At 51.2% G+C, this 16,458-nt stretch overlaps 1 protein-coding gene across 2 annotated transcripts in view; it reads left to right on the forward strand.

The window, feature by feature from the left end:
* Positions 1–16,458, forward strand: part of ROCK1 (Rho associated coiled-coil containing protein kinase 1) — a 1,783,501-nt gene that overhangs the window by 1,186,738 nt on the left and 580,305 nt on the right. For both annotated transcript variants that reach the window (XM_085605798.1, XM_085605799.1), the window contains exon 23: positions 10,471–10,636. In XM_085605798.1, coding sequence (XP_085461924.1) covers positions 10,471–10,636 — 166 coding nt within the window. The remainder of the gene's footprint in view (positions 1–10,470; positions 10,637–16,458) is intronic.

The following is a 16,458-nucleotide window of genomic DNA, read 5'->3' on the forward strand; positions in this document are numbered from 1 at the left end:
CCGATACTTTTACAATACAGCGAGGCACCCGCCAGGGATGCCCCCTCTCCCCGCTTTTATTTTTATTAGCCATTGAACCTTTAGCGGCCGCTATTCGGCAATCTTCCAATGTGGTTGGTATTTCCTTACCGGTGGGTGAATCTAAACTTTATCTATATGCGGATGATATACTGCTCACTATTACTGATTTAAACAGATCTTTACCATCGTTACTTCAAATTATAGAGGAATTTTCTTCTTTTTCTGGGTATAAAATAAATTGGGATAAGAGTGAAGCACTTCCCATTTCAGATGGCACCACAAGGGATGTGATACAGGGATAACCATTTCATTGGCAACCTTCTCGGTTAAAATATTTAGGTATCTTGGTAAATAAGGGATTGGACGCCATGGTATCAGATAATTTAGGGCCTTTAATCATTCAGATGCAACGAGATTTTGATAAATGGAAAGCGCTGGGTCTGTCTTTATGGGGTAGAGTTCAAACGGTGAAGATGGTTACGTTACCGTGCTTTCTTTATATTCTTGGTATGCTTCCTCTTCATGTTCCCTTATCCACATTGCGCCTTATAGAGTCTGCAATGCGTAAGATATGGCAAAGAGCGCATCGTATCTTGGGCATTAATTCTCGTTTACATGTAAAGGCTCCTATATGGAACAACTCCAGAATACGCATTAAAGGTAGAAGCTTTCTATGGCCTCAATGGAAATCGGCAGGCATTCTCACACTAGACCAAATTCTCCATGACGGGGATCTTAAACCTCTATCACAGTTAACGGATGAATTCAACTTACCCCCGCTGCAGCATGCCAAGTACGATCAACTTAGAAAATCTCTTCTCAAAGCTCTTGGTGCCACACCTTGGTCATTATCTATATCACCAATAGTGTTTTATTTACAAATTTGGGGCAAACAGAAAGGTGTCATTTCAGGTCTCTACAAAACAATTACATCTCAATTATTTTCACACCCATTATCCTGCGATCTCCGACATAAATGGCAAACACGTTTACAGACTTCTTTTTCAGATATGGAATGGATGAATATACTAGATGGTTTGGATAAGGGAGCTCGAGAAGCTCGTTTAAAGTTTTGCTTATTTAAAATTCTACATGACTGGCATTGGTCTCCGGTTAGATTATATAAGGCAGGCTTGTTACCGCATTCCAATTGTTGGAGATGTAATGCTTCTGGATGTGATATTGTTCATATTCTTTGCACGTGTCCATTGGTTAAACATTATTGGTCTTACATAGGTCAGACCTTACATAAGTCTATCTCACTGCAGTTACCCCTCTCCACAGCTAATATTATATTACATGATTTCAGAAATGTTCCCACTCTTTCTAAACCACAATCTCGTTTCCTACATACCGCGCTTGCAACTGCTAAAATCTGTATATTAAGACAATGGAAATCTTCCACTCCACCATCTCAAGAGTCCTGGTTATCTGCTATGATTCAAAATGCTTCGCATGAAAGGATTATATATAATATTCAAGATCAACTAGAGTTATTTTCACAGATATGGAATCCTTTTTTACTTTCTTAACATATTTGTATTTGTTATCATTTCGTTTTTAAAACTTGATTGTGTATGCTTTTTCACTCTTTCCTTTATATATTGTTATATATATTTATTGTCCTAGATAGCATAATATTAAATATTGTTTTATATATGAAAAAAAAAAAAAAAAAAGAGCATCAGTGCCTATCACAAATGCACATACAGCACATTAACGTGCTAAGCAAAAAAGTGTGGCAAAGGTCTCCACAAGAAAGAGATGTCAGATTAAGGAGTTGAATCTAAAATGGAGACTACATGCAAGCCACGCCACTCCATGGGCCACCTTAGAACAAGACAAAGTTAGTATAGTGACCAAACAGTATGATTCTCCTTATTATGTCTCAATAGGGAGCCCAAATATTACCTGTGTAAGCTGAAAAAAAAAAGGTTGCTGACTTCAGTGAAAGCCAAGCAGCACAGGTGTATGCCGATATGCCTTCATCACACACTTATAACAATTTCTACACACAAGGTACATCAGAGGAGACTGTCCAAGATTTGCTGTGGAGACTGCTCAACTGCAACCTGCCCAGCGACTGACCTCTCTACCTTCCCCACTCAGAGCTGACGGTGGTGACAGATTCATCACTGCTGGATTGAGGAGGTCATCTCGGAAAGGTGGAGATCAAAGGACTCTGATCTCCCTCGGAAAAACAGCCTCCATATCAATCTCTCGACTGGCATTGAAGGCATTCCTGCCATTAATCAAGGAGAGGCTGTTATAGGTTCTCAAGGATAGCACCACTGCCATGTAGTACTGCAACAAGCTGGGTGGAATGGGGTCTTGTGCCAGCTGACTCTGTGCCTGTGGAAGTAGTTGGAAAGTCTGGGCCTGACTATGAACTACCTGGTATGATCATTTAACGCCAGGGCAGACGAGCTCAGCATGAGGTACCACGTAAACCATGAATAATTGCAACACTCCTAGGTGGTTCAAGGTCTGTTACGACAGTGTGGAGAACCCTAACTAGATCTTTTCACCACCGCCAAGTCACGCAGTGTCCAAGTTTGCACACTGGAGTTCCACCACAGTTCCTACCTAGGAGCTGCATTTCAACTGAGTTGTGACATGGGACTCCTGTTTCCCTTACTGCCTTTCTTCCCCAGATTTCTGAAGAAGATCAAGAATGAATAGGCCCAAGTCATTTGAGTGGTCTCAGGTTGGGTCAGTGGAGTGTGGTACCTGGAACTTCTGAGCATGTGTGACTGCCCTCCGGTCAGACTACCTCTTCGGGGAATCTGTTGTAGCAGAATGTCAGAGTTTTCCATACGAACCTTCTCAGTCTGCATCGCCATGCGTGGAGATAGAGTGGCAACAGTTGACACCATTTGACTTGCCAAATTAAGTTGTCTGTCATCCTGTCTGCCTGATGTTCTTCCACGAAGTATATTTACCCGGCGGGTGGGAGAAATTTGTTTCCTGGTGTGGCGTCCAGCAAGCCAGACCCTCTGGTAGCCAAGCTGTTGGATATTTTGTTGTTTGTTTTATTTTTGGTCCAGCAGGTCCTTGCAGTGGGCATTATTACGGTCCTTTCGGCTTTTCTGCATTTATCAGACCAACGTCTTTGTTCAAATCACCTATTGTGATGTAGTTTATTAATGATTTAACACACATGTTAAACCTTAGCAAAAAGCAGCCTCTGAAAGGGCTGCGTGTCATTCCACCAGGTCCAAGGCTGCCAATCGTGCTTTTGCATGTAGCATGCCTGGTGTGGACATCTGTCATGCTGAGACTTGGGCAAAGGTGCACATGTTCACGAAGGACTACTGCCTTTACGGCCAGGTCCAACAAGAAGGTAATTTTGCCTGTTCTGTCCTGGAGATCTTTTTGTTCAGAACCAACTTCACAGACCCTCCACCTTGGGTGGTACTCCCCGGCTTTCTATTCTAAAGGTGAGTTAATCTGCGGTTGGAAGTGTATCAGAATAGCATGTTGCTTACCTTTGTAATGCTCTTTATGGTGAATACTCTTAACAGTGGACTCCTCACTGCCCTCGCCGTTCTGTGGAATGGTCTCTATCATCTAAAAAAGTCCAGCAAGAACTGATATCCGTGCGCAAGTGTGGTGGTTATATGTATCTCTGCTCCTTCACTTCTTGGACAGAATGAAGTCAATGACGCACATCACCACCTAACACCCCACAGGAGCACTGCTATCAAAACTTCAAGATCTAGTTTGCTGCCTTTGGAATATTCTAAAGGTTAGGAATCTGACGTTAGATAGATCATCCACCAGGAACATTTTTACTAAAGGTACATAACTTGTTCTTCTGGTGAATACATAAGCTTTCTGCAGATTTTTCACCATTCTCACTCCTACCTAATGAGTTACTACCATGGACTAGTAAGACTGTAGGTATAAAAGCACATTGGTCTGTGTTTGTTGGTGTCAATGCTCTCTAGGTTCCTGTCTGTATGTTTCGATGAAATATGGAAAAAGTATCAGAAACTAATGTCCGCGCACCAGTTGGTGCCTAATATACTCCATTGTCATCACACTGCTACACGCAGCAGTCTCCTGGCTGATTCACTGATGAAAAGTAGCCTATCTGAAAGAAACACGTTAGTTAGATTCCTCACCTTAGAATATCCCCAGGCGTCAGGCTGGATCCGGAAAGATTTTTGTAGCAATACCCCTTGCGCATCGCAGTCTGCTGCTCCGCGTCCGTCGTTGGCGTCGTGCACCGGAATGACGTCGTCTGAGTACTTAGACGCCGCCCTCGCTCGCTGATGTCAGTTCTTCTGTTTTCCGCGCCAGACAGCGCCAATCCGGGAAGAGCTTACCCCTTAGTCAATTTTTGACTAAACTTTTTTGACTCTTTTTGGTCTTCTGTCGACTCGACTCTGGTGCCGGTAGGATGCCTGGGTTTAAAGCCTGTGACTCCTGTCATCGACTGCTGTCGGTGACGGACCACCATCGCCGGTGCCTTTACTGCCTGGGGGCCGACCACGACGCGGAGTCGTGCCCCGATTGTCAGTCCGTGACCTCGAAGGCTAGGCGGGAGCGGTCCCGTAAGCTTCTCGAGCTTCGGCACTCGGCTCCGCGCCGCTCACGGTCCCAGTCCAGGAGGAGGTCCAAGGACCGGTCGCGGAGCCGCCGTCACCATCATCGCTCGTCGGGCTCGAAGTCTTTGGGTAAGTCGAAGCGATCTAAGAAGTCCAAGAGGCGACACCGCTCCTCGGACTCCCCTCGCCGGTCGCGCGACTCGGCCGAGGTTCAGGGTGGTCCCACCACCGCGGCTCCGTCGGAGCAGCAGGAACCGCGTCCGTCTCCAAACCCGCCGGTCCCTGGGACTGACGCGACTCCGGCGGAGGTCAGTGCCTTCCTCTCGGCCATGAGGGGCCTGGCTCCGCCGTAGACGCCTGCCGGAGCGCCTTCGGGCCCCGCGGGCTCGACTGGGCGACCTCACGTGCCGGCGGCTCCGGCCCCGGCGCCGTTGACGACTTCGGTCCCGACGCCGCAGGTCCCCAAAGGAAATCCAGGCCTGGATCTCTGCAGGCGCCGGTCGACCTCATGACGCCTCCTCCGCCGACACCGGTGCCGACACCGGTTCTGCCTCCGGCACCGTCCCCGGACGACGCCGTTCCCCGGTTTAGCCCCTGTCCGGGGCCGGCGCGGCGCGGCTTGATGCCGCACTCGACGCCGATAAATTAGCATTTCATCTACCGCCCGGCTCCAATCATTCCTCCTGTTTATCAGGAATCGGATGACGGGGGCGACTGGGAGGGGTCTGAGGGACCCTATGGCCATACAGGGCCAACTTTCACAGGACTGGGCAGACAAACTGGGGGATGCCAGTGGTCTGGACACTTCCCCGGACGCTGGTTTCATCTCTCCTCCGACTGTGGCCTCGGAGGAAGGTGCAGCTTTTTCAGTGGTGCTGCGCAAGGTGGCCGAAGCCCTGGGGCTCGAGTTGCCTGCTGTGGCCGTAAGGACTAACGTCCTCACAGAGGTGCTTCAACCGTCAGCAAGCTCCACAGAGCCTCTGCTGCAGTTCAATGAGGCCCTCATTGACGTTCTGCAGGGCACTTGGTCCAAGCCCTCCACAGTTCCTCCTGTGGATAGGAACGTGGCCCGGCGCCACCGCCCTGCTCCGGGCGACCCTACTTTCCTGTCCCAACACCTCACACCCGAGAGTCTGGTTATCCAGGTCTCCACTTCCCAATCCTCCTTCCCGTCCGCCCCTCCGGATTGGGAATCCAAGAGGCTGGAACAGTTCGGAAAGAAGCTGTTCTCTTCCCTGAGTTTGAGCCTGCGGTCTTTGAACACCGCTTGCCTCTTGGACCGTTTCTCCCACTCTCTGTGGGATATGGTGGAGGACGTGCTGCCCCTGTGTCCGGAGGAGGCCCGGACTCGTCTCTCCCGGGCGCTTGCTGACGGGCGAGATGCAGCACGACATGCCATACGGTGTGGACTAGACACCACGGACTCGCTGGGTAGGGCGATTTCCACCACGGTGGCGCTCCGGCGCCACGCCTGGCTGCGGTCCACATCTTTTTCGCGGGAAGTCCAGAGTACCCTCATGGATATGCCCTTTGATGGCACTCGCCTTTTTGGTGAGAAGGCGGATAGTGCGCTGGCTCGTGTTAAGGACTCCCGGGCTACGGCCAAGTCCTTGGGTCTCTCGGACCCACGGCCGCAAACTTCCGCCCCTTTCGTGGCCAAGGAAGGGGCGCCTCCTCACGTCCGCCTAGCCACCGGCCGCAGTCCCAACCTGCACGCGGTCGCGGACGTGGATTCCGCCGTTGTGGTACTGGAGGACAACGTGCCGGTCAGTCCACATCCACCCCGGCAGCATCAGCCTCAAAGCCCTCCTATTCCGAGCTTTCACGCCCATTCCACGCCAGTGGGCGGCAGAGTTCGCCATCACCTGCTCCACTGGCGATCCATCACTTCGGACAGGTGGGTGCTGCAAATCGTCCGAAGGGTCTACTCCCTCCCCTTCGAAACGACCCCTCCAGCCATGCCACCGCAGTACCACCGTATATCGGAGGATCACTTGAATCTTCTGCGGGAGGAAGTTACGGCCCTCTTGGCCAAAGAGGCCGTCGAGCGCGTTCTTGGTCTAGAAATAGGCAGTGGTTGCTATTCCCACTACTTTCTGGTTCCCAAGAAGGGCAAAGGGGGCCTACGCCCTATCTTGGACCTCAGGAGCGTCAACGCCTTCCTATGGAAGGAACGGTTCAAGATGCTCACTTTAGCTCAGGTTCTGGCTGCCCTCAACCCTGGAGACTGGATGGTAGCGTTGGACTTGCAGGACGCCTATTTTCACATCCCCGTCCTGCTGGCCCACCGGCGTTACCTGCGGTTCACGGTGGGTCAGGAGCACTTTCAGTTCACCGTGCTCCCCTTCAGCCTCACCAGTGCCCCTCGGGTGTTCACGAAAGTGATGGCGGTGGTTGCAGCTTACCTGCGCAGATCGGGGTTCCAGTCTTCCCCTATCTCTGACTGGCTGTTGAAGGCGGGCTTGCCCCAGCAAGTCGTCTCCCTACCTCCAGACTACGGCCGACCTCCTGCATTTGCTGGGGTTCTCCATCAACGTGCCGAAGTCACACCTGAGACCCTCCCAGAAGCTCCTCTTCATCGGAGCGGTTCTCGATTCGGCACACTTCCGGGCTTATCCTCCGGAACAGCGGGTTTGGGATATTCAGGCTCTGATTCCCATCTTTCGGCCTCTATCCTGGGTTTCGGTCAGGTTGGTGCTGCGGCTTCTGGGGCTGATGGCTTCCTGCATCCTGTTGGTGCATTACGCCAGGTGGAGAATGCGGGCTCTGCAGTGGGACCCGAAGTTTCAGTGGGCCCAGCATCGAGGCAACCTGTCCGACCAGGTCTTGATCTCAGAGGGCACTGCGAAACAGTTGCAGTGGTGGCTCACGGACCGCGATTGGGTCAGGGGCAGATGCCTCTCCCTACCCCAACCGGAGCACGTAGTAGTGACGGACGCGTCCCTCCTGGGATGGGGGGGCCATATGGGAGAGGCGGAGATCAGAGGCCTCTGGTCTCCGGCGGAGTCTCAACTCCATATCAACATGTTGGAGCTGAGAGCGATCCGGCTTGCACTGAAAGCCTTCCTTCCCTCTGTCCGGGGAAGTGTCATGCAGGTGTTCACGGACAACACCACCGCCATGTGGTATTGCAACAAACTGGGCGGGGTGGGGTCGTGGACCCTTTGTCAGGAGGCTCTGCGCCTCTGGACATGGCTGGAACACCAGGGCATCACCCTGGTGGTTCAACATCTGGCGGGCTCTCTGAACGCCAGAGCAGACGAACTCAGCCGCCGATGCATGATGGAACACGAATGGCGTCTGAACTCGGACGTGGCGCAAGGTCTCTTTCTGCAGTGGGGAGAGCCTTGGTTAGATCTATTCGCCACCGAAGAGAACGCGCAATGTCAGCAGTTCTACGTGTTGGAATTTCCAAGGTGGCACTCGCTCCGAGACGCTTTTCGTCGCGAGTGGAGTTGCGGTCTGTTGTACGCCTTTCCGCCTATACCACTTCTGCCCAGAGTGCTGAAGATTAGGCGCGACCAGGCCCAAGTCATCTTAGTGGCTCCGGATTGGCACGAAGGTACTGGTATCCCGAGCTACTCAGTATGTCAATCGATCCTCCGATACAACTGCCTCTTCAGGAGGACCTTCTGTCGCAGCAGCAGGGGACGGTCCTCCACCCGAACCTGTCCAGTCTCCACCTCCATGCGTGGAGATTGAGCGGCGACAGTTGATGCCATTTGACTTGCCTCCTGAAGTCTGTGATGTGATTCTGACAGCCAGGTGTCCCTCCACAAAATCGGTATACGCCTGCAGGCCTGCAGGTGGAACAAATTTGTGGCATGGTGCACAGCAAAGGCTGTGGATCCCCTTTCCGCCCCTCTTTCTGAGGTTCTACTCTTTCTTCTTTCATTGGCCCAGCAGGGCTCTGCTCTGGGCACCTTGAAAGGTTATCTTTCTGTAATCTCTGCTTTCTTACGGCTTCCTGATCAGCCTTCTCTTTTCAAGTCCCCTGTTGTTTTGCGTTTTCTTAAAGGCATTACTCACATGTTTCCTCCTGTCCCCTTCGTAATGCCTCAGTGGAATTTGAATCTTGTCTTGACCTTTCTGATGTGCGCTCCCTTTGAGCCTCTTCACAATTGTCCCCTTTGTCTTCTGACTCTTAAGACTGCTTTCCTGGTAGCTATCACCTCGGCTAGACGGGTGAGTGAGCTCCAGGCTCTGTCATCTAAGCCTCCTTTTCTTTCTGTTCATCCGGACAAGGTTGTCCTCCGGACTCGTCCTTCTTTTCTTCCGAAAGTAGTGACCCCCTTTCACATCGGGCAATCGGTCACTTTGCCCACCTTCTTTCCGCCTCCGCATCCTTCGAAAGAGGAAGTGAGGCTCTACCGTCTGGACCCCAAACGTGCGCTGTCCTTTTATTTAGACCGCACCAGACAGTTCCGGGTGGATGACCAACTTTTTGTTGGATACGTAGGTGCTAAGAAGGGGAAAGCCGTACACAAGCGGACCATCTCACGGTGGGTCATCTTGTGTATAAAGGTTTGTTACTCCTTGGCGAAAAAGGACCCTCCTGTTGGGCTGAGAGCCCATTACACCCGGGCCACGGCGGCGACTACTGCCCTGGGACGGGGAGTTCCCTTGCAGGACATCTGTCAGGCGGCGACGTGGGCCTCACTGCACACGTTCGCCAAGCACTATTGCCTGGACAGCCAAGTCCGGAGAGATGGCTTCTTTGGCCGTTCTGTCCTCCAGGACTTTCTGGTGTGATCTTGGTTCGCAGACCCTCCACCGGGGTTGGTATTGCTGGGGTATCTATTCTAAGGTGAGGAATCAAACTAACGTGTTTCTTTCAGATGAACAAGTTACTTACCTTCGGTAACGATGTATCTGTAAGAAACATTAGTTAGTTAGATTCCTCACCGACCCACCCATCCACCCCGCTCTGCGAACCGACATCTAGGGTTAAGGTCATCCTGTTCAGGGCCCTAGACTTTTTGGCACCAGTGTCGGTCTCTTGCATGGCTCTACGTTCCTGGCGCGGAAAGCTATGTACAAGAACTGACGTCAGCACGCGAGGGCGGCGTCTAAGTACTCCGACGTCATTCCGGCACACGACGCCAATGACGAACGCGGAGCCGCAGACAACGCCTAGCAACGCGCATGGGGTATTGCTACAAAAATCTTTCCGGATCCAGCCTGACGCCTGGGGATATTCTAAGGTGAGGAATCTAACTAACTAATGTTTCTTACAGATACATCGTTACCGAAGGTAAGTAACTTGTTCTTCTGGACCAGTCTGAAGTCTAGAAGGAGAACTCAAAAGTTGAATGGATCTGCTGAAAGCTTATGTATCCTCCAGAAATGTTTACCAAAAGTAAGTAACGTTCTTCAACTCTAACTAATACAATGTTGAATATACATCGGGGAAATAATTTCGAGCAATCCAACCACTTATTTATATAATAGAAATTGAAAATTAACATTATCATTCTCTCTAAGTAAATGCAAAAAAGTGGGAGTTTTTTTAATGGTTAAAAGTTTGTTGAATGTTCAGATTGGGGTCTCTTTAAAGAAGTCCTTGAGTCTCTGATATCGAACGTTACAAATTGATTTAATTGTATCCATAAGATTTTTTATTTTTTATTTAAAACACTGGATTATTTTAAAAACTTTTCTCCAACCAGCGTGGGCTTGTGTTTATTAAATTGCCTCCTTGGTGCTCTTTCAATTCAGGCGATTTAATGGTGGATTGAATCGCGTAATTTTTTTATAAAAAAATCTTTTTGGGAATTGATTTTATATAGGGGTTGCAATTATAGTAGCAAAAGTGGGTTGAATGATTAGTTGTATATTTTACCACATCTTCTTGAAACTCATAATGTCTTTGTAACAAAGTGTATACTCTTTTTAGGGAGACCCTAACTGCACAGTTGGATTTGGCTATAACCAAAGCTGAATCTGAACAGCTCGCCCGAGGACTCTTAGAAGAGCAGTGTTTTGAATTGACACAGGAGAATAAAAAAGCAGCTACACGAAGTAGGCAAGATGTTTCTGAAAAAGACCAGAGTGTTCGTAGGGTAAGTTATTTTTATACAGGAAGAATTACTTTACAAATGAGACCTGCAACTTATTTGTCTTGAAGTTTATACACCTATTTAATAATTTAAAGTGTTTATCTCATAGAGCTATGTTACACATGATTTTCTTATTGAAAGGGAAATAGGACTGAAACGTAGACTTAATATATCTGAAAAAGACATGTTAGTGATAGATTCCTTACCTTAGAATATCCCCAGGCGTCAGACTGGATCCGGAAGGTTCTGCTAGCAGTACCCCTGCGCGTCAGGTGGCGTTGTGCGGCCCGCGTCCGTCGCTGATGTCGTAAGCGCCGAGATGACATCACGGAGACTACTTGGAGCGCCACCCATTCGCACTGACGTCAGTTCTTTCTTTTTCCGCGCCAGAAAGCGCAGATCCGGTTAGAGCACGTACCATAGTCACTTTTTGACTACCCTTTTTGAGACTTTTTGTCTCCTGTACTCCTTGGTGCACGTAGGGATGCCTGGATTTAAGTCTTGTGGGGCCTGCCGTCGCAATGTCTGTGGCGGCCCCCACGATGTCTGCCTCTACTGCCTGGAGAATGACCACAACTCCCGGGACTGTCGGGCCATGGCCCGAAGGCTTTGAGGGAGCCCGCCAGAAGCTGCTGGAGGTCCGGCACTCGTCCCAGCGCCGTTTCAGGTCCAGAGACCGTTCCCGGCAATGCTCGCGGGGCCGCAGTCGTCGCTCCTCAGGCTCCAAGTCTTCACCCTCGGATTCGGGTAAGAGACGACACAAAAAGAAATCGAAGAAGCAAGTTCGTTCTCCGATGTCCCCCTGTCGGCCCTCGGATGCGGACGAGGGGGACAGGGGTTCTGCCTCTGCGGCTCCCTGGGAGTCCCGTGGCCTACCCATCTTACCCAGGTCCGTCGGCGACTCCCGAACAGGTGCAAGGATTTCTTGCTACCATGGACCGCCTCTTTAGGCCTCGGGCTCCCGCCGGTGCGCCTTCGGGCCCCGCGGTCCCATGTCCGGATCGTGTTGGGCTGCCAGCGGATCCAGCTTCGGCGCCACAGAATCTTGCAGCGTTGGCTCCGCCCTCGGCTCCAAAAGGTCCAGCGCTGCCTACCCCAGCGCCACCCTCTGCTCCGCCTCTGGCGCCGCAGTGGGTGCCATTTGTCCCGCCCTTGCCCTGGTTCCAGGACCATTTTGTTCCTACCTGGGATTTGCATTGGGACGCGGCGCCGTATGTTCCTTCTCCGGCTCCAGCTCTGCCGCTGCGGTCTGTTCCCCATGTGACAGAGGGGCCCATCAGTGTGACTCTGAGCAGGACTGGGTGGACGACTTGGAGGATGCCGGCGACCTCGATGTCTCCTCTGACCCGGGGTTTGCCTCTCCCCCGCCTACCATGGAGGAGGGCGCCTCCTACACAATGGTACTCCATCGGGCAGCTGTGGTCCTCAACCTTGATCTCCCTACGGTGGCCCTCAAAACTAATCTCCTCACAGAGGTACTCCAGACGGCATCCACTTCGTTGGAGCCCTTGCTCCCATTTAACGACGCCCTCACTGACATCTTGATTGGCACTTGGTCGCGGCCAGCCACAGGGGCCCCTGTGGATAAGAATGTCGCCAGGCGTCACCCCCTGGCACCTGATGACCCCGCTTTTCTGTCCACTCATCCTATGCCTGAGAGCCTGGTTATCCAAGCCTCAACGTCCCAGAGTGCCTTTCCCACGGCTCCGCCCGATAAGGACTCTTAAGAAGCTGGATCAGTTTGGTAGGAGGTTGTTCTCTTCGGCCAGCTTGGGGCTGCGGTCAGTGAACACCGCCTGCTTATTGGGCCGCTATTCCCACGCGGTGTGGGATACAGTTGCACAGGTGTTACCTCAGTGTCCTGAAGAGACCCACGCTGTGCTGTCCCAAACTGTTGCCGAGGGTAAGGATGCGGCGAAATTTGCCATTCGGTACACCGCGGACTCACTGGGTAGGGCGATTTCTACGACTGGCGCTTTGTTGCCACGCCTGGTTGAGATCTACCGGGTTCTTTCCAGATGTCCAAAGCTCGCTCATGGACATGCCCTTTGATGGCACTCGCCTGTTTGGCGATAAGGCAGACAGTGCTCTGGAGTGTTTTAAGGACTCGCGGGCCACGGCCAAGTCCTTTAGTCTTTCTGTGAAGAGCCCGGCCACTCCTGGTTTTCGTTCCTTTCGTAGCCACGGCAGAGGCGCCCAGGCACGTTCCTTCAGCAAGCCTGTGCAGAACCAGCCTCAGCGCGGACGCGGCTTTCGCAGGGGTGGGTCTGGGAATCAGCGTGGGGGTCAGTCCACCTCCGCCCTCGCTGCTTCTACATCCAAACCTTCCTAATCCAAGCTTTGTGGAGCACCCCCACGCCGGTGGGTTGCAGGATCCGCCACCACCTCCCCCACTGGCACGATATCACATCGGAGAAGTGGGTGTTGCAGATCATCCGCAAGGGTTACTCCCTTCCCTCTCAGTCCTCCCCTCCAGCCATGCCACCTCGGTGCCACCGCATGTCGGGGGAACACTTGGTACTTCTCCAGCAGGAAGTCATGGCCCTCTTGGCCAAGGGGGCCATCAAGTGCGTTCCTGGGCCGGAAGTAGGGAGTGGTTGTTATTCCCACTACTTTCTGGTTCCCAAGTTTGTGGCATGGTGCACAGCAAAGTCTGTGGATCCCCTTTCTGCCCTTCTTTCTGAGTTCCTTCTGTTCTTACTGTCCTTGGCCCTGCAGGGCTCTGCTCTGGGCACTATCAAAGGTTATCTTTCGGCCATCTCCGCCTTTTTGAGGCTTCCAGATCAGCCTTCTCTCTTTAAGTCCCCGGTTAACCGTTTCCTCAAAGGCATTATGCACACGTTTCCTCCCGTGCCGTTCATAATGCCTCAATGGGACTTAAATCTTGTCTTGACATATCTGATGTGCACTCCCTTCGAGCCCCTTCATACCTATCCTTTGAGTCTTCTTACTCTCAAGACGGCTTTCCTGGTAGCTATCACTTCTGCCAGAAGAGTGAGTGAGATCCAGTCTCTTTCTTCCAAATCTCCTTACCTTTCTGTTCATCCGGACAAGGTGGTTTTAAGGACCCGTCCTCCTTTTTTGCCAAAGGTTGTCACGCCCTTCCACATCGGGCAGACCATCACTTTGCCCACCTTCTTTCCGCCTCCGCATCCTTCGAAAGAGGAAGAGAGGTTCCACCGTCTGGACCCAAAACGTGCGCTCTTGTTCTACCTGCAGCGCACACGACAGTTCTGGGTGGATGACCAGCTCTTTGTTGGCTACGTGGGCACCAAAAGAGGTCGGGCTGTGCACAAGCGGACCATCTCTCGGTGGGTCGTTCTCTGCATCAAGGCCTGCTACTTGTTGGCTAAGAAGGAGCCTCCTGTGGGGCTGCATGCCCATTCTACCAGGGCAACGGCAGCCACTACTGCCTTGGGATGTGGCGTCCCCTTGCAGACATTTGTCAGGCAGCTACGTGGGCCTCGCTGCATACGTTTACCAAGCATTTCTGCCTTGACATTCAGGTCCGTAGAGACGGATTCTTTGGCCGTTCTGTTCGCCATGACTTTCTGGTGTAATCTTTTCTTTAGACCCACCACCGGGGTTGGTATTGCTGGGGTATCTATTCTAAGGTAAGGAATCTATCACTAACGTGTCTCTTTCAGATGCACAAGTTACTACTTGTGTAACGATATATCTGTAAGAGACATTAGTTAGTGATAGTTTCCTTACCGCCGCACCCATCCTCCCCGTTCTGCGAAGTGATTTCTAGGGTAAAGGTCATCCCTTTCAGGGCACTAGTTTCTTGGCACCAGTGGTCAGTTTTTTGCATGGCTCTGCATTCGTGGCACGGAAAGTAGTGTACAGAACTGATGTCAGCGCGCATGGGTGGCGCCTAAGTAGTCTCTGTGACGTCATCTCAACGCTTACGACGCCAGCGACTGACGCAGAGCCGCACGACGCAACCAACTGACGCGCAGGGGAACTGCTAGCAAAACTTTCCGGATCCAGTCTGACGCCTGGGGATATTCTAAGGTAAGGAATCAATCACAAACTAATGTCTCTTACAGATATATCGTTACACAAGTAGTAACTTGTGCTTTAAGTACTGTTGATATGCCTTTGTCTTTAGTTATGTGATCTTAATCACCCGATAATGTATATTTAGAAAGCTGTAGCATGTTTTCTATCTCCTTTGCAAATACATAACTTGCATCTAACATTATACCAACAAGTATTTTACTCCTCCAGGAATGCACAACTTCACACTGAATATCTTGCACGCTAGTGGATGCATTCTACCTACTCCTTTTTAGGTTGAGCCTGAGCCAGCACGCAAGCGCTGCATTGGCGATCTGCTGTAGGTAGAGTACGGAGGAGAAGCCCCGCCCACATTTTCCATTGGCTTGTGTGTTTGTCCTTCATAAATGCTGGCATTTGATTCCTTAATAGGCTTGTTAGTCCCCTCCTTAGTACGGCCATGTCGTCATTTGTATCCTCCCATAGCTACTGGCCCCTTTACTTCGTTCTTACACGGTACGTGTACTTTTTCTTTTTGGTAGTGCCATGTGCCTCCACTGTGCGTAAAAACACCATGCTTTTCAACTTTCTGTGCAGTTCCCGCGCCATAACTTACTTGTGTGAGCCTCGCACAATGCTAGCAGGCATAATCCAAAAGTGAGGGTCAGCACGAGGAGGGCCATTGCGGTTGTGGGCTGCATCCTCTTTTTTCACCCCAAGGCGCAATCCAAGACTCAGGAAAGGAGTCTGGGCGCTAGAGCTGCGGCACACAGCAGGCAAGGGTTTTTTTTCCAAAGGAACTTGAGGCAGTGACATAAGTTAGAGATGCTGAGTCAAAGTCACACCCAGGCCGGGGCGGGAGACAAGGAGGAGGGAGTGTGGGAGAGAAAGGTTCATCCTTCTAAGTAGATCGGTAGCTGTTAGAGTTTACTCCACGTGCTACTCCTGGCTGACGAAGGGAGTGTGGCTACAAAAGCACAAACTTTTACCATCTCAATAGCAGGTGTACTCACAACGGAATATAGCTCCTTACGAATTCTACCCACTCAATCATCCTCTGTGCACTCACAGTTTTAGGAATAGAAGGGAAATGAGGAGCTCAGGGATAGAGTTACATGCCCATGGTCACACCAGTTGGTCAATTAGCCAAGCGGGGATTGGAATCCCAGTCTCCTGGAGCCACAGTCACTGAACTGCTCCTCTTTCTCACAATCAAAGCGGACTGCAAGTTCGGTGGGTCCAACTATTGGTCCAGGGAGGTCAGCACTCAGAGGAAGGGCTGCAGCCTTCCTTTACATGATATCTTGTATTGTATAGCGGTTCATACCACATGCCTGCCATTTCGAAGAGCTGACAATAGTACATATTACTATCTGAAAGAGACAATTAGTTATGGATTCCTCACCTTAGAATTACCCCCAGTCATCAGACATGATCCGGAGAATCCTCAGCAGTACCTTTACACGTCGATAGGTGGCGTCGGTCAACTCTGCGTTCATCATTGGCGTTGTGGTCACCAGAACGACGTTGCGGTATCTACTTAGACGCCGACCTCGCACGCTGACATCAGTACTTTCTTTTTCCGGGCCAGCCAGCGCAGATCCGGAGAGAGCGGTACGTCAAGTCACATTTTGACTCTATTTTTTGTTACTTTTGTCTACACCTTTTTTGATTCGATCAACTCCTGGTGCACGGAGGAATGTCATGTCGGACTGGCTTCAAGGGGTGTGACTCCTGTCACAAATTGATGTCGGTCACGGACCCGCACCTCGTGTGCCTTTGGTGCCTGGAGCAGGACCACGACCCGCAGTCGTTCAAGGCCC

This window comes from Triturus cristatus, chromosome 5_1 (genome assembly GCF_964204655.1).
Source record: "Triturus cristatus chromosome 5_1, aTriCri1.1, whole genome shotgun sequence".
NCBI classification, from domain to species: Eukaryota; Metazoa; Chordata; class Amphibia; order Caudata; family Salamandridae; genus Triturus; species Triturus cristatus.